Source organism: Aythya ferina, assembly GCF_964211825.1.
Source record: "Aythya ferina genome assembly, chromosome: 2".
Lineage (NCBI taxonomy): Eukaryota > Metazoa > Chordata > Aves > Anseriformes > Anatidae > Aythya > Aythya ferina.
In genome coordinates, this window is record NC_140297.1 from 59,195,565 (window position 1) to 59,218,586 (window position 23,022).

Sequence of the window (23,022 nt, forward strand, 5' to 3'; positions counted from 1 at the left end):
GGGATTGGGACCATACAATGTAATATAAAGACCTACCAGTAATAGGTAATACCAAAGAACAGAAGTGAGTTTTGCAATGGTTACTCTACCCTTGATTTAAAAGAGAGATGAACAAAGAGTTCATAACCAATGATTCTGTTCAAAATCATTCAGATCAACCACCAATTTGTACACGGCTGATTTTCTACTAAAGTAACTGTGCAAGCCAGCTTTCTACAAATGGAGAGTTTAGTACACATATTTCTAAGGTTCTGCTTCTTTTCACTAACATGATGTCTTCCTGGGGACAAACATTTAGGCAATTACTGTAATTATGATAAGAACTCCATTTCCCATACGATGTACTGAAAATGAGTAGCCACAGAGGACCATATAATTACATTTACCCCTACCCTCCAAGAAAATCTTTCAGTCAGACAGTATGAGATTGTTTATTTGATACATCAGTGTTAAAATCATACAAATACACATGGAAGAAAATTAGGAATTAAATTATGTCTTCTCTTTGAGTCCCATTAGGGGAGCTGAAGGGAGCAAAGAGAGGACAAAGCTATGTGAACTCAGTGTGAAGGAATGTATCTAATGTTCCTTATCTGACCTCATGCTGAGCCACAGCACCAGTGTGGAGCAGTTCTTCTATGGCATTATCCTCATACCCCAGCATGCCCTTCAGTATCTCCACTGTATGCTGTCCAACAAGTGGAGGTGGTTTGGGATGTGACACAGCAAATTCACTGTATCTGACACCTGGTCCTGTAAAAAAAAAAAAAAAAAAAAAAGAAGGAGGGAAATTATTTACTGTCTATATTAATATTGAAATGTCCATGTTAGTTTAAAGAAAAATATCGCATTTTCACAAGTCTTATCACAGTGTTTATTTATCACAGAAATGTTATATTCTAGAATTATATACTAAACAAATTCCTGCTGACAATAAAGTATTAATAAGCCAGTTTTACGTAGTACAGCCAAATGCAGAATTGCTGCATATTTGCCCAACTTTAAGAAAGTCTTCCCATTGCTTCCAGTTGTATGTATATCAGGTATTCTGAGTCATATTAAATCCCAGATCTACTACTCCCTGCTTGCTGAACAACACATGCCCAACCCACAAAATGGGATGTGCTGCAGAAATCCCCACGCTCTGTATACAACAGGAGGCAGCACAACCATAAGAAGCCAAAGAAGAGTCATATTAAGGCATTGTTACTACTGCCACAGCAGCATAAGATGATGGGCAACACCATTTCTTGTCAGCAACAGCTCAAACACGTCTTCAGTGTTCTCCATTATCCTGCAGTGTTGAAGGACTAACATCATTCACAGAAATGACATTCCCTGGCTTGTTTTATGTCTTCGATCAAAAATGTAGGTAGCATAAGAAACTCAACAATGGTTTATTTACTCTGGCAAGAATCATTTCAAAGGTGGAAACTGCTTAGGGAAGCTGGCAATGGCATGAAGAATTATGTCTACTGCAAATAGTCAGGTCTTACTTTTTAGCAATCCTCTGTAGTGAACCCAACAGAGATTTCAGTGTAGTTCATTGCAGACAAGTAGCTATATCATTACTATCAGTCTCAGAAGAGAGAACAGGCCACAGATTTACTCCAGAATCAAAACTGAGATATACATTCACTGTATGCATAAAAGACTAGCTATTTTATAGAGAAGCAGGGGATAATAATTTCCAGAATTGTCACTTGAAAACTTTCCTTTAATACGATATTCAACAACATCTGATGTTTTGGACAATCGACAAAATGATTCCTTTATTCTTAACTACAGCCTTTATTATGTCATCATAAAGATTTTACAGAAAAAGTTATATGTAGTTATGTCTTTCTGCATGCCACTACAGCTTTATTTAGAAATGCAAATAAATACATAAGAATAGTGTTTGACTTAGTTCCAAAGGAACTATAGACTATCACATGTTAAGGAAAACAAATCACAACAAGAAGTCATCCTATAAGAGCATGAGTAAGGAAGTTGACTACTTGAGTTACTACTTATATGAGCAGAGCTGATAAAAAAGGTCATATCAAAATATTCCATTTTTGCTGTAGTCTTCATTAAAAAGATCACCAGTGATAACATGTTTAACACAGTAAAGGTATTTACCTCAAAATGAGCAAGAATACACTCATGGATACTTAGAAAGATTTTTTTCCAAGCTGATTAGGTGTGTTCCTAATGAGTATGCTCCTGGCAGAGGCGAGGTACTGTTCCAGTGCTTAAAAAGGAAATGAGGGGGAATTGGGAAATTACAGACCAAATCATTTAACTTGAAGGAACGTTAAATATTGGAACTAATAATCACACTGTACTCAGGAGATGAGGAACAGCAAGCACGTATCTATTAAGAAAAAATAATGTTCACTCAATCTCATTTCTGTCTATCAGGAGAAGCACTGAAGGTGAGACACATCACATCTAACTTTAGATGCAAATAGTCTAGAGGTAGATTTTTAGTTGCTTTGATATTTAGTTGACTCCCTTTTGAGTGATTACAGACAAGAAGACAAACTTACAATGCAGTTCATCTCAGACACTGGTAAATGCCTAAACCTGATCAGATGACTTGTGATCATTTATGTTTTCCATAAAACAAAGGACACAGAATTATCTTAGAAGCAGACCTTTACCATCCAAACATCCAAATCACATGAAATGACTCCCTCACCCCCCGAGCCACCAGGATGTCAGATCAATATTTGAGTTTCAGAAAGACTTTCAGCTCTGCTGTCTTCCATAATTTCACTTAAGAAATAGGGTCTAGGTAAATCCAAAGCCAGGTGGAGTCCTGAGTGGAAAATCATATTCAGAGAATAGATACCTAGGGTCTTCTAAAAGAGGAGGATATTTCAAGTGAGCTCCACAGGAATCTGTTCAGGATGAAGCATTCATCAGTACTTTTTTAGTGGGTCAGCTGATGAAACTCATATTGTACTCACTCAGGTTTCAGAGGAGTTCAAGCTAAAACCGACTGTGAAAAAGATTTTACAATGACTGGGCTAAACTGGAGAAAATAAACGGATAAAACAGGTGAAATTCAATAATGTCAAGGGGAAGGAGCTGCATTTATTAATATAAATACAGGAGAGAGGACAAACAGCAAGGTAGGAAGAGCTAGGGGTTACTCTAGATCACAAAATTAACGTGAGTCAACAACACCATGTTGCAAAAAAGGCAAGCGTCATACAGGGATGTACAAACAAGAGAGGAGCCTGCAGGACACATGAAAGAATCTTTTTGTTCTAGTTAGGGCTGGCAGGTCACAGCTGGAGTAGTGGCTGGTGGGGGCCCCCCACCGCACAACCTTGTGGAGTACCTGAAGAGATTCTACAGGACAGCAACCAAAGCGATCAGAGAAAACATGAAAGGCTGAACAAAGTGGTCATGGTGGTCGTGGGCCAGGAAAATAACACTGTCTTCAAAACTGTTTTCAAAAGAGGAAAAGAAAAAAAAGGGGGGGGAGGGGAATATGTGACCCTTCTGCAAGAAGAAAGCAAATCCTTTCTCATGCCCATGATGGATGACAAATTAATCGACTCAAGTTAAAAAAAAAAAAAAAAAAAAAAAAAAAAGAAAGTAGGCGACTTGAAAATAAACTTAAATCATAGTACAGGTACAGCTAAAACAGGTCATGTGAGGAGGCTGCAGACTTTCTACCAATTAGGACCTTAGGAGCAAGAGTTGTTTTGGTATAGCTGAACCTATGTCTGATCCTTGGGGCTTGCTGATGGATGATCTCACGTAATACCTTCCCCCCACTAACATTCATGAAAACTAAGAAAGGGCTCACATCAGGGGTAATTTTTCTGTTAAATATTCTACTCAGTTTGAATATACTAAGTTAAATTTTGAGACAAACTCTCATGTGAGAGATCAGTAAATTTTAAAGGAACAGGTGACATCACTAGACAATATTTGTATTATCTCCTCTTCCTAGCACTGCCTGAGGGCTGTACTGGCCCTAGTGCAAGCCACAGGAATGATGTATCCGTGCCAACTGGAATGCTTATGAAGACAATTTCAGAGTAAAAACGCCCCTTAGAGATTTATTGGTCTAGAATTTCGAAGTAGCCATAAAACCATTAAGCAATTTCTATTAAAAATATAATAAATAGATATAAAGATTCTTATTTCAGGTGTCTGCATCTGAGACCATGTATATGTTCTCTTTATACAGAGAAATCATCAGACTTTAACAGAAACTAATCTAGTAGATATACATGGGTTTCATTTGCTTGTGCAATTTCTTCCTAGTGTAAAAATTGCCTATCTCAAACCTCAGGAGTTGAAATGATATAAAAAGACATTGAATAAAACCTCTAATGAAAAGAAAACAAAATTGACATTAAGTGTACAACAGGCATACAATGCTTCACACTTCCCAAATAAATTAATCTTACAAACTAGAGCATGCTAGAAATTTGCACAACAATTATAAAACCAGTGTCCTTCTTGAGCCTTTATTGTGTGATGCATCATTCATCATGCTACTTTTCACTTTGATAGAGTTATAAAGTTATCTACATTCATTCAAAGGAGCTACTTGCTAATGATCCATCATTAACGATTCTCTGTTCTTTCCTTGTATAACTTCTACTTGGCTTCTGTGTCAATTAGGAGGGTGCAAAGCTTGCCAGTCAGGCTTCAGCAATCCCACGCTCCTACTGAACAACGCTCGCTCCCGGAGAGCAACCAGCAGAATGCTATCCAAATGCTAATTAAACACAACTGCCTTATGAGGAAACCATCTCTTGAGGCAGAGAGAGGTGAACTGCTTTAATTAAGGTCAGCAGCATTTGCATGTGGGTGAGTTACAGGGAACTTTGCAGATGAAAACAGGCCTTTGCTGGGATAGAAGCAGTTACCAGTTGGAAGAGGTCACCTGCACATCCTGACTGTAAGCAGGACACTATATTCAATTCAGCCCTGAAGGACAGATATAGTCACCTGAAGAAAGCCACAAAGGAATGAGTAGCTGAGATTTGACTTTGTCCTGTTAAATTAAAAGGAGCTTTCTTTTTTTTTTTTTTTTTTAATTTAAATTTTTTTTTTATTTTATTTTAACTGTTGCCAGTAAAGCAAAAAGTTATTTCTTTTACCATATTTAAATTCTAGGGTGATTGTTTATTATAATCATTTTGACTTTGGCACATTGCTAAAATACATGCTGTGCGTAACATACAATGTTCAAGGATTAATAGTGCAACGAGTCAAAATTTGTATCAGTTGCAACTACAATGACAACTCCACCAGGTTACCTTGAATACTTCCCCGGTATTTGAACTCAACACAATCACAATAAATTCCATTTTTTTTGTGCCTATCTGCTACAGCATTGTTAGACATCAAGCAGAGCTATTAAGTAGAGACACATTAAACACACTAAAGCAAAAGATAAAGGTAGATAAAACCACTGAAACAGATCCAGAGGAAGGGCCCAACAATAACAAAATGCCTTTGAACATACACCCTAACCAGGTGAAATACATGGCATGCTTTGGAATGTGTCACTGGATGTTTCTGAGATTCAGGGCTGCAGAAGCAAAGTTAGTTTTGTTCTACTATTCAGTAGTAGAAATTGAAGTTGAATTAGAATATTAAAGGAGCAAAGCACAGTACATAAAAGTGGATAAAGCTAATAAATTTTGCTTTGTCCTGCCAAATAGCAATCCTGCAGCACTGTGCTTGAGTCACCAGATAACACTTCCTCTGTGGCACAGGTTAAATCATATTGAAGTAATCTAATTCTCAAATTATGTAGAGGGAATTAGGCCCAGGGACAGCTAGGCTCAGGAAAAAGACATGAATATTTGTTACAATTCAAGTGGGACAAGGAAAAAGAAAGTGGAAGTTTGAACTAATGTATGTGTATATGCCTTTCTTCCAACATTTCACCTACATTTAAAAGAAAAAGCAATGAGAAACCTATCACCCCTTGTTAGCTAGCTCTACCCCAGCTCACAGTGTAGTCTATATACACGAATGAATCACACAAAAAAACAAACAAACAAAAAAAAAAACAAACAAACAAAAAAAAAAAAAAAAAAAAAACAAGAACTTGTACCTCTTCCAAATAATATGGTGTTGCTACATAACAGTTTTGCAATTCCAATGAAATATCATTAACAGTCAACAGAGATGGCCCAGAACCAAATCATTTGCACTCAGATCCCATATATACTACAGTTCAAGTGTTTGGGGCATTCAATCAGCTAGTTATGAAACCAGCCAAAGAGGAGAATCAGCAGGAAACAAGAAGTAACTTTTAAGGCACTGAAAAGGAAAACAATACGTAATATGTCTGAGAAATGGCCTTAATGGCTCACATGAAGGACGCTTAAGAGTTAGAAGTGATGTGTTCAGGGATATGTTACCAGGAGTAGACCTGGGAGACTTCATTTTGAATGTAAGGTCTCTTCCCTTTTGTCCCAGCCATGACTTCTGTTAATTCATCATTCACTGCTGAGAAGTGGATGAGGTGGCTGGGCATACAGTAAAGCCCAGCCTAGCTACACTGCCTTTACACTGAGCTTCTTCCCCTTGATAAAACACAAAGTAAAAGTACACACAGGCAAAAAAAGCCTCATTAAAAATTGATGTTAGTACAAGTAATCCACACAGACTTCAGGAAATCTCCAGAACAAATTATTTGCTCCAGCTTAACTGGGGAATTACAATGAGTTTTCTTTCTTGCTATAGACATGACAGTTCGGGAGCTTGGAGGGCTTGTTATGAATCTTTTTAATCACTGGAAAAATCCTTTCCTTTTGCATTACATTAGAGCTGGTGATTTACCTTTTAAGAACAACTCATAATAGATTCAGAAAAAATAGAGAATAATATTCAAGAACTCACTCCTTCTTTCACTGCAGGTTCCATTTCCTCCCCCACTTAAAGCATAGCCACAGAGAGTGTTCATTTGGCACCCGGCACAGCTGAGAGGGTGGAAGACTTTGGCAGGATGAGTAGGAATGAGTAACTGAGAGAAGAGGGGATGGACAAACCTTTTCAGATGGCAATAAAAAAGGTAAATCTTCTGTTAGGTGCTATACAAACACAGATGTAAATATGTTAGTAAATAGTAAAATCAGTAGTGCAGTGAAAGTAATATCAATACTAAACATATCTATAAGCCATATCTATAAGCTATCTGTTTACCTTTTCTCATCTGGCAAATGTTGACTGCCATGGGAGAGCTATAAGAATTATCACAATCAATGACACAAGAGTCAAGAATGTAAAAGCTGAATCACTGTGAGAGGAAGGAATTGACAGGCAGAGCAGGAAAAAAAAAAAATATATATATTTTTAATAATCATAGATGGGTGTCTAAGAATCAATCACTTTTAAACCCGGACTTAGACGTTCAGGACATCCATTACACAACTCTTAAAATCCTTTGTCAAGTACTTACAAAAGTACTTTTTTTTACCCAAAGTTGCACATACAGAAATGCATTTTATGTATTTCCTATCAACCAACATCCTGGATATAATCAGTGTAAAAATAACATTCAGCATTTATATACACTTTACATTTTCAAAGTGTCACCATACTAACCATATCTAATTTATCTTGCATGACTGCTGGGGTAAAAGCAATCATTTATCAGTCACTCTGCTTGCATATTTGATAGTAATCCTGACTAACTGCATCATTCAACACAATTTTGAGAGAGAACTCTTGGCACATAAGAGCTTTAAGAACCTCACAGAAAGGTAGTGTCTACTGCTTCCCATATGTATCACCTCACAACATTGAAAATTTGGCCTTTTTGTGCAGCCTCACACAGTTCCATTCCTTTATGAAACCCCCAAAGACCTAAAGAGAAGGCTGAAAGAAAGGCAGGAAGGAAGATGACAAGTAAGAATACTCAGAGGTAGCAATTTTAAAGAACTGTAAATTCCCTAGGTAATAAACTGTAGCTTCATTTCCTAAGGAAACGTGTTCACATGTCTGTGTTGTCTTTCTAATCATCTGTTTGTCTGCCTTGCCTTACCCATTGGTCCACCCCTAACTTTTGAGCCTGTCAATCTAGACAACAGTGTCAAAATCCTAAGGAAAATTAAGTTCTTACTTAAGAACTTAAGTTCTTACTTAAGGTTTTGCAAAAATTGGTGACTGCTGAAGACAGACACCCAAACTACTGACTTGATGACGTTGTATAAATAAATAAAAGGAAGAACTCAGGCATTATATACCCTGTTTGGTTGCAAAGGGCTTACTAATAAGTACAGACACAACTGTGTAACAGTCAGCTAGCATATACTGTGGAGGCACAGCATAAAGGACATGAAAAAAGGTCAGGTCATCATAAGTATACATATGGTTTATAAAGGAGAGAAGTCTGAAGGAAAAGAATATTCAATTCCACTGTCCATGGAACAACTTCTTCTAGACATCTTTCCTACAGCACTGTGGGAGGTGCATTCAGGCCGTACAAGCCCAAGGTAAGTACACTAGAGACTTCTGGTTTAACATAAATTGGTCTTGCTGGAAAGAGCTAAATAAGTAGAGGGCAAAAATTGGGAGAAGCCTTACAAAACTTTAATAGGAAGAACCTATAAAGGGAAGCCTAAACTAATGAAAATCCAAAATAAAAATGTAATTTTTCTCCAGTTGTAATCTAGTCAATACAAAACTTGATATATAATCCCACCACAGGATGCAGGTTAACCACAGGATGTGTACCTAACGCAGAAATTGTGGGGTAAGGCTGAATAGCTCCTGCTATTCAGGAGGTCAGACTATATGACCATAACAGTTATTCCTGGGCATAAAATACATGGAATTCTGAAATGCTCATAAGCACAACTGTTTCCACAGAACAAAACTGGGTTTAAGATGAACCTGAGCTTCCTCTGATACTTGAGTGCTCAAGCAATATATTGTTTCACTAAGACATTCATGCCTTAATCAATTTCTCTTAAAGAGAGCAATCAGTGAGAAGTGTGTTACAAACATGGAACAAAAAAAAAATCAAAATGCCACCTGAAATGAGTCTCTTGAAAGGACAGAGGACTGCTTAGTTGCAACACGCTCACATGATCCTGGAAGCTGAATCATGTCCCCAGCTGTGCAGGCAGGCAAAAAGCTCCTCAGGGACCTCCTACTGAGCCTGGTGAAAACTATTTCCAAGTCCCATGCCTTGTGGTTAGTGTGACCCTGCATGTTGGAATAAGACACGTCAGCCAACCCAGAAAGTGTCTGCATCTCTTCAGTACACCAATCTGTCCTTTCCTGTATGCTGTCTATAGGTTAGATTCTTTGGCTCTTCAGAGACCCCAAAGGTAATCCTCCTGGCCAGCTGTGCATCATCAGAGTAGGAGGAGATTAACTTTTCCTTGCAGATGAGCTCTTCCTTGCTCTTTAGGCAGCCAGCTGAATCCTGCATACCTGAAGCTGATTCTAGTCTCTTAATTCTGGGATGCAAAACAATCCACACTGAAGAACATACACACTGTGAACCCCAGGCTGGATATAATTTTCTCTCTTATCCCTTACTTGCTAAAGCTGCCCTTTTTTGAGGTAGAAGTCTTTAAGTTTTTCCCCCCAAAATGGTAAAAATAACATAAAATTGAAAACCTTCTCTTAACATAAATTTGAAAGAATTTTCAAAACATTCTCCTAAGAAACGTTTGCCAATGTACTTATCATGCTCAAACATACTGGAAATGCTCACATCACAAGTCTGATCTTTCAGCTCCTAGGCATCATTTTTCTATGTCCTGTCCTCAAAGTCTTTGCCTAGTTGTTTCTGCACCATTTTGAAAGCATGGATGTCAGAATGGGGTGCAGTTCATTGCACAGAAAAAAAAAAAAAAAAAAAAAAAAAAAAAAAAGATTTTTCTGTATCTCTCTAAAGCTCTTTTAAGTACAGCTTGAAATGAGAGCTGATGTGAAGATGATTATTTGTGATGATACTGATCATCTTTCCTTAAGTCTCTTTTTAAAATATGAGGTCTATCTGGCATTCTGGTCTGACGGTATTAAAACCCACCGTAACAGCTGCTTTGGCAGAGACAGTTGGTAGCCTGGAAAAGAGTGAACTGGGTGGTAAATGGCTTGTGACAGAAGCAGTGTATCACAGAGCTTTGCTTCAGTTCCCTTGCCTCAACACAATCCATCTGTATATTAGTACATGATTTATTCATTAATTTAGGATGATTAATGTCTTAAAGCATCTATCTTAGGCTGTTAAGAAAAATAAATTGAGAAACAAAAACCTTCCACAGCCTACCTGTAGCAGAACTATTTGCAATCACTTCTACACACTTTTACATTGACTAATTTTTCCTTAACAATCAATTCTTTTGGTCAAAGGATTGTCTGAAAAGGGGTGTGTTGTTATAAAAAAAAATAAAAAAAAATCAAAGATCAGACATTCAGTTAGATGTCAAATCATGTGTCTGTCATATGTTGCATGCTTATCGCAATGCAGCATTGTATTCTTCATTGTATTCTTTTGTATTCTACACATCTTCGGACTGTTTCTCTGTGGCTACAATACACAGGCATATAAACCTTCACATTTGGAAAATTCAACAGTCTGATGATATTTTCTTGCCTTGTTAGTGACCCACACCAAGTAAGTATCTGCTGAGTGAGTATTAAAATAATGGAAAAAGTCATCAGCTACAGCACAGCCAAGGAAATTCTGGTGGTTGAAATTCTTCAGAGCAAATGACAGCTAGGTAACTCTATGTTTGAGCACCGTGGAAATATTTGGAACTTGATTCTTGAGCAAGGCATCTGTGATTAAGTAGGGCTGAGTACTTTGCATAGCCTGATCACTCTTCCAAAAGCTCTCCCACTCCACCCTCCCTCCACCCTCCATTTACTTCTGTTGTCCCCTGTGCTGCAGAATGAGGCCAGTTCCACTGCATAGGGACTTTCCCTGGCAAAGGAAGATGGGAAGGGATTTGATACTTTGTTTTGGATTACTTGAAGAACTGCAAATTACATTTTTAGCTCTTTTTGGGTAAGGTGCCCAGACTCCTTGAGACATAGGCTACTAGAAATGCTGGCAGAGTTTTGAAAAGCACTGTGCAATCTGGGACAACTCTCTTTCTGAGTGTCATACTTGAGACATCTTTACAGGGGCCCAGTTTCCAGAAAAAGCTGAGGACATCTGAAAATCTTTCTCTTTTAGGATGTCTCAATTTGACTGTGCAAAGACATCTGGTATTCAAAATAGACAAGAAGAGCAAATATCCTTTCATTTAGCAGGGGAAAGTAAAACTCTAGATATATAACTATTTCTAGCCCTTCTATTTTCATATTTCCTATTGAAAATTAATTATCAGGTTAATTATAAGTTTTTCAAAGGGAAATTGGGCTTTGGGAGTCAGCTAGAGAGGGAGCATACTGAAGATTAGGCTTTTTTTTTTTTTTTTTTCCACAGATTTGTAAGTGACAATTTGATCAATACTGTCTCTGTGTGAAGAACTGGGAACAGCTTTTTGGCTTTCCATTGTCTGCTGCCAATCCCTGACATGTGATATTCAGCTCATCGACTTGCAAATATCAAAGCAGTATGGGGCACGAGAAACAGCCATTTCAAACCAAGCAGCCTTCAGTCTGGTTTTTGGTTGTGTGGGCATGCCGATGTGAGCATGTGTATGTTAGTTAAGTATAGGCTGGTTCTGTATCTAAGTTCTTGTGGTTTCTAACATTTGCCAGCCTTTACTCTGTCAGAAGGGTTTTCAGTGTTGTGTTCTACCCAACAACAGTCAAAAGAGTCAGAAATCATCTCTCCTCACCCACAAAGACTAGAGTAGGATTAAGAAACAGAAATTTAAGTCGGACACACCCATGAAGAGGAATGAGGCACAAGGTTAGGAAGACATCCAAAGCTCACTTGCCTATCCCCTTACTAAACTAAACTTAAAAGACTCTTTTTTGCTCAAGAAGACAACTAAAAAGCTGGGAAACAAAAATTAAAATCAGATTGAAACCAGCCATGCCTAAGCAATAACCCATTTTAAATGTGCACAGATCAGTTTCATTAAAATATTTCCCCATTCTCTCTTTTTCCACCTCCTAATATTTTTGCTGTTTTCTTCAGCTCCCCTTTAAACTCCAAAGCAAAATGCTTTTACTGACATGCTTTGTAATTTTGGAGTCCTAATCTTAAGCAGCAGGTGCTTAGTTTTAATGGAATTTTTCCATCTCCGAATGTCTGGGAGCATCAGTAGCACCTCCCTCCTACACAGCCCCTCACCTTTGATCCTTTGCCATTTGCACTTGTGGGTTTTCATTTACTGTATTTCTTCTTCTTTCTACAATCTGCTTTTTCACTGCAAAGCTTTCAATCTCTCCTCTCCTTTCTTTTACCTCGTATGATTGGAAAGTGCTGTCTCCTAAAAATCCTTATAAAATATGAAGGGCCTGGCTGTCCCTTTCTTCATTTTCAGCAACACTGTGTCTATTTTACACTGTACTGGCAATTTAAAATGACCTTAGAATGGTTGTAAATATTTGCATTACAAGAACAATTATATTTTAATTGACAGAGGTCCCAGGGCTTATCCACACAAAAACTGGAACCAAAATAACAGTTGGTTTTACTTCACACAATTACTTATTTTGGAGCAAGTCTGTGTGTGGGCACTTTTGTTCCATACTAACAGTTTTTGTTTCCATTTAATTTTAGCTTTTCGGGTAATCTGATTCTACTTAATTTTCTCTTATAATTTCCCATTTTGAGTAAACATAAATGATTTTGTACAGATTTAATCTCAAGGAAAATCCAAGGAAAAAGCATCTATACTCAGTTTACACTAATATATCTAAAAGTTTGGATTAAAAGTAGCTGTGTAAATTCCTGTTTGCATGCAGAAAAAATGGGATTCACATCCTAATGTTAGAATTAGAGATGCTGTAATGAGTGAGTACCTGCCTTCATGCTGGTAGATTTCTCCTGAACACCATATGACTTAACAAAGTTTAATGGTCTGGTGTTTCTTATCTCCAGAAATCTTATATCCCTAGTTTGTGTTTCAGTTAGTCTTCAAAGCATATTTGTATTTGGCTGTTACAGAATAGCTTCTTACTAATTTGCCTTTCTTTTGCTTATTGTATGCACATCAGAATAGAATTCTTGCTCAAAAAACAATGACTTGTTGCAGAAGTGACCATATCTTTATTCCCTAATAACTCAACAGAAATTTGACTGAAAATTCTGCCTTTTAAAATATGAACCTGCATTATGCTGCAGTAAATCACAAAGGCTCACACAGTTTTAATAACTAAATTTTAATTGAATTTTCCATTCTTAACAGGATGACCCAATTCCAGAAAGTCATATCAGCCACTTCCTTAATCCACAAAGCTCAGAGGCTATCTTCTGCACTTATAGCATGCAAAAATGTTTAAGACTAACACAAATACCTTTCATAGATTATTCTGATTCTCAGGCTGATTTCTAAGCCAGCTGTTCTCTGCCTGATTCAATGTGCAGATTTCATTTTAAAACACAGAATATTCCCTGGTTACCTGCCATATAACTAGATCTTACAGGTGTAGGGCATGTTTGTAATGCTTGTTCATCCAGTTGCAGAAAAAAAAAAATCATAAAATAAAATACTTTGTCTAGCTTTCCTGTATTCTAATGCTTTCCCCCCAACTTTCAGATACTTTATCAACTGAAGAATGCCAGGAATTACTTCATCCTTTATATATGTACCTGTTACAGATTATATTCATTAATTTCAAAGCCAGCTGCTGTTTTTGCTTGAAGAAATCCTTGATGGTACACTTTTTATGACATAAATCTTTTAACAAGTGCTGCTTGCTATGATATAGAAACATTTAAACTTACCCTAAATATAGACCTACTACTTTTCTGTTCTTTTTCACATAAGTAGGATAACTAGCATAATGCTCCTCCTTGGACTAACTCTCTCTATAACAAGTTCGACACACAACACCATATACAAAAGAAAACCATGTACATATTAAAAAAAACAAAAACAAAAACAAAAACAAAAAACTGTCAGAAGAAACAAATAAACATCTAGTAGATTATTTAGAATTTGTAAGATCAACCATAGAACAGACTGCAGGAGCTGAGAATCTAAACAGAGGCATTTGGCTCCTTGCTCTGTCACCAAACAACCCTGTGATCACAGGCAAATCAGGTTCCTTTGCCATACCCTTCTATTTCCCCTACAGTTTTGTTAGTCTTGCCTATTTAGATTATAAAATGTGAGGGACTGGAGTTGCCTCTTACTATTTGTTTGTCTAGTGTCTGACACAATGGGCCCCATATTGTATTGGAATGAAATACAAATAATAATTTTCTGATATCCTGACTCCCAAAGCTGCTTCAGCAAAGTATGAACCACTGTCCCAAGTTATATCTGATAAATTGTGCATTACTGTGTTGTGGGAGAGATTTCTTTCTAATCTTAAATCCATCTGTCTTGCTGTGCTCCAAGTGATAGTTTCTGGGCAGAGAGCATACTAATTGCAGGATTAAACTCTTAGCTAACTCTTGGGTGGAAACTGTTTCCCATAATGTGGTATAAAACACATGTTGGTTTCTGTCTGCAGATCCTTGAACATCATAGCCCTGATTCTGACTGGGAAATTTAGGTTCTCTATTGAAGCATGTCTCTGCAGTATAATTTAATTAAAATTAAATAATAACTAGCTATCAAAACATATTATTGAGATTTTGGTGGCTCCAGAACTGCTTAGCCTGGTTTAGTTGCTCTTTGAAAGGCAGACACTATTGTGCTGAATGCAATGAATTGAGCACCTCCTCCAAACAAGTAGGACACAAACTTAGAGATGAAAAATGAACTGTAATTTTGGTTTAATGTCTTAGGATCATTTTAATTTTACAAACACACAGAAATTTGAAACATTTTAAGCACATCTGAAGTACATCTTTGTGTATGACATTTCATTGTAATATATATCATTTATGTGGACATGCACACTGAGGTGAATGACTGACGTCACTGTGACACAGACTCTACTAGCAAGCTGCAAGAAACAGCTGGCCTCCAAAATCTTTTCTTCCCATGGGTACACAAGGGGTAACATACCAGATTGCCATTCACAAACATTTAAATCTTTCAGAAATTATTCTGCTTGCATCTTATCTTCTTAGGGTTCTCCAGTTAAAAGCCATCTTGCTAGTAAAATACTAAACTTTCCATAATATTAAAACATACTGAAAATGTTGAAAACAACCTCACATTTCAAGAAGAGACACATTATTAGGCAAAGCTACTTGTTGTTTTAATCCAATTCTTAAGGTTGTGTTAATGGTTGCACTGCAATCAAGAGACATTACTGGCACTAGCACCCAACCAAGAGCCCTGTACTACATTTTGAAATATTTGAACCAAATCCCCATGCCAGAAAGTATTAGTAAACCTAAGAGCAAAGTTAGGTGGGTGAAGGGATTGAATGGAGCAGGGTGAGATATGCAGAGGGCTGGAGCAACAGGCAATTTTTAAGTTCTGGAGTTTCAAAAAACAGATACGTGTTTGTGAAAACACAGATCTTCTAGAACATAGGATAAAGCTCAGCTGGGATAAGCACTTTCCATCATTAACTTTTGTTCCTACCACTTCCTGATTCTTATCTGCCCTCTTGTTACAGTGGCCTAACCAATCTATTAGCACAGCAAGGCTTAAGCTATATCCATATTTCTCCTATTGGCACTACTCATTTTTCTCCTTTGCCAATAAACCACATCTTGGCAAACATTCACCCTTCCATACAGATTATCAAAGTCAATATAAAGACAGAAAAACACTCATAAAAGTTAAGTACGCTAGACCTCCCTCTGGCAAAGGTCAAATGTAGATGTTTTTGGAGGACGGCAAGAATAAGATGAGAGAATCCAATATTTTCTCCTTATACTTTCCTAGCCTCTAACAATTCACCATCTAGCTCCACTATCCCACCCTCCTCTAATGCATACTCCTCTGCTCTTCCCAGTTCTCTCCCTAGTCTCCCATTAACCAACGCCTACTCTAACATCCTGAGGATAATCACCACAAGCAACTTAATACACCATGAGATAATATATCCCATGTAACTCAATTACTCATCAACCTTCAGTGCTCTTTCTTGTTCCCAAAGCCCACAACTCACCACGGCACTTGCCATTGAACCCTAAGCCTTATTTTCCCTCTCTCCTTCTCCCTTTCCTTCTCCAAAACTTTCTACTGACCTTAAGTATTGAATACTGTGAATGCTTCATATTCTTCACTGTTCACATCCTTCCTTCATTAATCCCTCATCTATCCCTCATCTTTCCTTCATTACTCCCTCATCTATTTGTCACAGAAGCTGACTGGTTACACATTGTACATTGAAAGTAATATTTGAGAAACAGAGAAAGATGAAGCAGCACTTCTGACTAAATAGACTCTATTTGCTGAATTCTTCCTCTGGATTTGTTAGATCTCTGCAGCTGGGATTTGTCCTTAATGACAAGCCAAGTAACCCCACTTCGCAGCATGCACTACAACCAACATATTTTAAGCAGGTGTGGGAAAATTCAGCAAAGCACTAATGACTCCTAAAAGTGCTAGCAGAACCTGAATTCATACTGAAAGATGTAATGCCAATTCAACACACAAAGTGATTTTTTGTGATTTCTGTGTCTGGCTTATCCAGTCTTCCTAGAGGCTGACCCAAAAAAAAAAAAAAAAAGAAAAAAAAAAAAAAAAAAGGTAGAAAAGTAGAAACTGATTAAGAAACAAATAGTAGAAACAAATAAAGAAATCAAAAAGGGTAGGAAAATGGGTCTGCTTTAATACAGAGAATCTCTGTATTAATATCTCTAATATCTTTTTTTTTTAAAATTTGCATTATCTAGAACTCTGTGGAAATATGCTGTTTAGGTAGATGCAACATCAATCTTAGGGTACCACAGCCTTCTGTATTAGATATGAGAAACAAGATTTCTCATTAAAGAAATCCAACTTCTGTTTTTCTGGGTGACTCAGGGGAAAGACATAACCTTGGCATCTTTACTGATTCTCCTAGGTGAACCAAGAGAAGAAGACTCTATACATAAAATGTCTAGATACTCAGTTTGTTAAATATAGCAGTATGACAAGTTAATCCAGGTCAGTATATGCTTCCCCCCATCTCTTTTTCCAACCAGCTTTGACTCATAATGTGACTAGAGAGAAATAGGAAGATAGTTTTCACAAATGACTGAGTAGGAGCTCAGCCTGACTTTGCTTTTGGATCTCAGATGACTGTTGTAGTCCTAATTTGAAGAAAGTACACTCTCTGAAATTCAGTCTTTAATGCAACTTCAGCTGTGTAATCAAATTAAAAGTAGCCCTAACCATTTATCATCTTTGAAAAGTTCATCTTAATTAGTATTTTTGTGCTGTAGCTGTCCTCTTTTGTAAAGCCTTCTGAATCCTTTTAAAGATGTTCTAGAATGTTGGCCTTAATTCTATTAAAATAATTATGTCCTGCTTGGTTCATAGACAAAACATAGACAAATAAAACACGTCTGCTTCATATGGTGTGATTTCTGCAACATGTGGAAACTGCTGTTGAAATCACTGGCAAATGGCAGCATGCAAATAATCTTTACATCTGTGTACAAGCAAACCCACAAGTTTCACAGAAGCTGCTCATATTGGATGTTCTTAGAGTAAGAAAGACTGAAAAGAAAATCATGTTTTTTTCCAATTAGTTTTAATCAAAGCATTGGTTGATCTCCTTATTTCCATTCATACTAAGGTATATTTTACAACTTGAAAAGATTTTAATAGGATTCAGATCCTGTTTTTACATTAAGCTCTGACTCTCCCTATCCATCACATTTAATTTACAGGCCATAAATATTGCCACTTTCAAACAAAAGACTTAGGACCAGATTCAACAAACATTTAGTTCTTGTAAGCACAGTGTAAAATCAATGTAAGTTAGGAAAATAGAAAGTATTTAGGAATATAGATATTTATAATAATGTTGATTTTGGAGAGGGCATAAACTGACAGCATGGGCAAAACAAGCCACTGGTCACTTTAAATCCTTTGGTTTGATATTTCTAAATAAAATTCAGAATAAAAATACTCAAGTACTGTGCTATATTCCAAGCTAGCATCAGGTTAACTATGTCATCTCAGTGAGAAACTGTGGTTATAGAAAAGCTCTTAAGAAATTAGTAAAAAGAAGGGGGAAATAATAGAATGACTGTGAATGTGAGAAAATAAAGGAAGAAAACACTATTAATCTTTTAATAGAACTGCTTATGTTCATCCACATCTACATTCTGATCCAATTACATCAGAATGATAATAGTACTATGATCATGTGGAAAAATTCTTTGACTGCACTATAGCACTATAGCATAGGAATGGGAATACACTGAAATCAACCTTTTTCCAAGATTTGGAAATTATAAATTAATGATAGAAATGGAGGGTATCTGAGGTTTATTAGAAGACTGAACTGTAAGGTGTGATATTTCCCTTAAGTGTAAATCAAATACTCTCTGTAATATGGTTACACATGCTTTAGAATTGTTTAAAAAGGCCGAAATGGAGGGGGAGAGGGGAACAACAACAACAACAACAAACACACACACACACAAAAAAACAACTACAGGATTGTAACATATTATGCATAAAATAATAATAATAATAAAAAAAAAATAAAAATAAAAATATGTAAAAAACAGTATCTCTAATGTGATGAATACTGTTATCAGCTCTTAGACTTACACTTCCAGGATAATTGTATTTCACACTCATTGGTGGTATAAATTTCAATCACGGCTTGAAGAAGAAATAAGTTTCATACGAGAAAATCAAGATTTCTATTTTAACTGCTTACATTTCAATAAGCATCCCATTTATATATAGATGCATTGGTATTATATAAATGCATATGGACTTGCATTCATACAGTGAGATGCCTACATGACATATGTATTTATATAGCACGCTTATAATTACTTCCATTAATACAGCAGAGGTTTTCAGATTATTATTGCCCTCATGGAGAATATAATTAACAAAAACAGGTACATGCTTTTTGATTTCTTCCTTCCAACAAAAGCCTAATCCTTATGAAATGGTATCCTTCATATTCACAATACAAATCTAAAGGAGAATAACCATTGGACACAGAAACATAAAATTCTAGCACCTTCACTAACTTGCTATACAGCTTCATGTCAAGTAGTTACTATGTGTGGATATGAACCAGCAAACTATTTCAGCATGTGTCTAAATGAGTCAGTCTCCCCAGCTGTAATACACTGATAACAGTATTTGCTGACTTAACTCAGGTTATTTTGAAGACCTAGGTAACATTTGTTAGGTACGCTGAAATCGTAGAGCAGCAGATGCAGTGCTGCAACCCCTAAGGACTATTAAACTTCCCTCAGAACAATGCTGCAAAACTTTTTCTGTGTTGCATGACAATATGCGTGGCTGCAATAGAACTTTACACTCAGACGATGGGCATATTCCCTCTGTGGCATGTCCCACTCCACAGTCCTTACTGTCTAGGAACATGGTCAGACACAGCATCATGTCTTTTCCACCAATGCATCTGCTTTTCTTTCCAAAAGAAACTAGAAAAGTAAAGGACAACAAAAGTCCAGATGAAAGAGAGCAGATATGTTTATCCACCTGTATCTGTGAGCTGTGAAGGTGCCTGGGTTGCATAGTACAGGCTCATGAAGACCAAACATAAAGCAGGTGAACAGACAATGAGAGAACAGAGCTTGGCATATGCCATTGCTCATCTGCCATGAGGAAAGGATGGGCCAGTGATGAGTAGGTAGTCAAGGACCTGAGCACATGAAATTTGTTTTTCTTCTCTGTTATCCGTGGCCCTAGAGTGACTTAGGGAAAGTGTTCTTTGTCCCTGCGAAAGTAAGTGGTGTAAGAGTTCTTAAGTGGTTCGCAGGATGCTAAGATTCATGAGTTTATTCCCTGTTTAGATACGATAGTAATAGATCCATTAAAGTACCTTAGGCAAACAGGAGTTGTGTTTTTCAGGTAAATTTATACAAACAAACAAAAAGAACACTGGTACAAATTAAGTCAAACTTATGTTTTAATTTTAGATGAGTTAAAATAATTACTACCCAAAGTAAAAATGAAATAGACTGTTATGATTATTAAGGGTATCCCATAATACTGGTTATTTAAAAGAAAGAAAAAAGCAAGACTGCCTTTTCAGCTTCTATGACCTGGCCCAGAAGGCATTAACCTTCTCCTATAGATGAACACTTCTATGGGAAAATGTAACTTTATTAGCGATACCCACTGAATGTGTTTAATATTTAGAGAGAAGTAAACCAGCTATCTCTCACAGATGCAATACATGACTACCAGACTACACCAGAGTCCTTGAAGAGATTTTAGACTACTAGCCTAAAAACTGCTTTCAGAGGGATATGACTTATGAAATTTGAAAGGGAAAAAAAAAAAAAAAAAAAAAAGGCTTTTAGCAATTCAGATCTCAATGGCAGTATTTTTCTCTTATATGTCGTGGACTCTGCCTTGAAGTGAAAAACAGATCATCTTTATAAACAGTCTAATCATCACGTTTCAGTTAACACCTTTTTTAGCACAACCTACTGTCCTATTCTCAGTTTCCTCTCAACATACAGATGACAGATCCTGAAAAGGATAAAATATTTTAAGGTCTTCCAAAGGACACCTTGTGCAAAGGATGTGATACTGAAAGTAGAGAAAATGAACCTTTCAGTTGAGAAGAGAATGTGCCTTTAATGTATTAACAACAAATGCTAAAACACCAAAAGGAAACTTTTCCAAACTGGTAATGATTAGCTGTTCTAATTCTGTACACTGCCCTGAGGAATTTGAACACCCATTGAAACCAAGGATCTTCCTTTACGCAAGGAGACATAAAACATAATCCCATAGAGTTTAAGGCAAGTAACTTCCAAGGGATTTGCTACAGCAATTTATTTGCAACAGGTTTGCTGCAGTAATAACTTTTCACTGCAAGTACACAATGTCTGTCTTTTGCAAAATACTTCCACTTAATTTTCTATCACAGGGCCACCAATCCTTCGTGCCAGGATTTCATAAAATTAATAAATCTACTTCCATAATCCCTACTGCCTTTACTGACAAATGTAATAAACTACAGGATGCAAAACTCTGGAAGCCTACTGGGATTTATTTCCTCTTTTTTTTTTTTTTTTTCCTTGACAAGCTTTACAGAGTAGCACTTCTGAGACATGCTCATGTGCTGTAAACCTAATCCTGAGCAATTTCCTCTTTTCTCAAATAACCCAAATATTTTATGAATATTGAAGGATTTCCTATATCAGACAACACTTGCTTTTTTTTTTTTTTTTTTTTTTTTCCATATGAGTTATTCTCAAGGAAATGCACTTTTTAGAACAATTGGATGTTCTCAAGTTGACATTCATAGGACACACTCCTAACAAAGCATGTAAAACATAACCAAGAAGAAAGTTTGCTGTAGTTTAAAGGCACTACACAGAAGGTAGAAGAACTGAGACTAAAACATGGGACTTGAGACCAAAACAACCTTGTTTCTTTTTGTCCTCATCATAGTATGTCTTTTGTACTGCTTTTTATTCCCACCAATCTCTGTAGATTTGCATTTCTACTTCAGCAGGTCGTACATGGATGCATTTTTCAGCATTGATGGGACAGTGAAATCACAGTCTTCTGGTACTTTCTTTTCTCAGTCCTCTTTTCCCTAAAATGTGGGTGACACCATTCCATTTATAACAGGTTTCACCATATTGACAGAACAATTACATTTGCTTGCATGTCTTCTTCAGCTAGGCCAGCACTTCTGCAACTCTTCTCTAGATTGAGCTCATCCTTTGGCTGGTGTAGTTTTAGTGGGCAAGTATATTAATGCACACGCACATCTACACTGATAGGAAGTGACTTTCTGGAAACAATTCCTCAATGCAAAGTTTACTACAGCACCAACCCATCTGCTAAAAATTCTTATTTTTTGCTGTAGAAAGAGCAGTGTGTCTGGAATCCAGCTCCTAATGATGAAACCAGTACACTGGTTCCTATCACCTTCCTGCTCTCCTACGTAATGGCTGCAATCACAACTATACCTCATCCTTCTGCTGCTGAGAGACACCCTTGATTTGCCTGGGAAGTGGGGAATAGGGAATGTAAGCACAACGACTCCATTATTTCTTGTTTACTCTAGAAGAACCAATAAAGGGATAAACACAAATCTTGGCTGAAATAACCGTGAGGAAAAATGGTTGAGATTTTTTTTTTTTGACATTTAGTTACCAACAGGAAGTCTTAAGATAGTCTAAAACGCACTCCTCAGAAAGAAGAAGAGCTGCTCAGAAATTCCTTAAATTGACAAGCAACATTTAAGAAATTAATCAAATGGAATTAATTTTCATTTTGCTGCACATCCAGCTCCAAATCAAATATTACAGGAGCACAGAAAATCTCAAGAAAATGCCCCATGAGGCAGGGAAAACAATTAGCGGGCAAAAAAGAGAAGTATTCAGCACAACCCTCACCCTAGAAGTCCAAGCCAATTACAGTAGAAATAGTCAGTGATTCAGCACAAAGGTTCCTTGGCAGACTAGTGAGGAAAAGGCAAGACTCCAGCTGGGTCACTCAGAGAAACAAAAATGCAACAGTACATCATAAGGGCAGGATTTGAGTTTGCAGCCCTTAAAAAAGGGGGCATTTAATGTAGTACATGGCATTCTTAAAAGGTCCTCCTTCACTTATATTTCTTCTTGAAATTGTGAACACAAAGTTTCCATTCAAAGTGGTTTGTTATCATAGGGTCACAAAGTTCTCCAACCATCAAGAGTCTCTGCTGTAGTTCAAATGAAAGAATGATGCATTTTGGGGTGGGTGCAGAGGGGGAGGTGAACTCTAATACTTCTGGGAGAAGACAGAGTGCAAACCAAAATTTCACCATCCTGGATTCCTGGATTCTTTATCAAGTTTTACTAAAAGAGAGAAGAGGGACAAAAACTTCCACATAATTGAT

The 23,022-nt window shown here is 36.9% G+C and overlaps 1 protein-coding gene across 6 annotated transcripts in view; it reads right to left on the reverse strand.

The window, feature by feature from the left end:
• Window positions 1-415: 415 nt before the first annotated feature.
• Window positions 416-23,022, reverse strand: part of SUGCT (succinyl-CoA:glutarate-CoA transferase) — a 320,540-nt gene continuing 297,933 nt past the window's right edge. For all 6 annotated transcript variants that reach the window (XM_084509771.1, XM_084509769.1, XM_084509765.1 and 3 more), the window contains one exon: window positions 416-753. In XM_084509771.1, coding sequence (XP_084365897.1) covers window positions 590-753 — 164 coding nt within the window. In that variant the 3' untranslated portion in view covers window positions 416-589. The remainder of the gene's footprint in view (window positions 754-23,022) is intronic.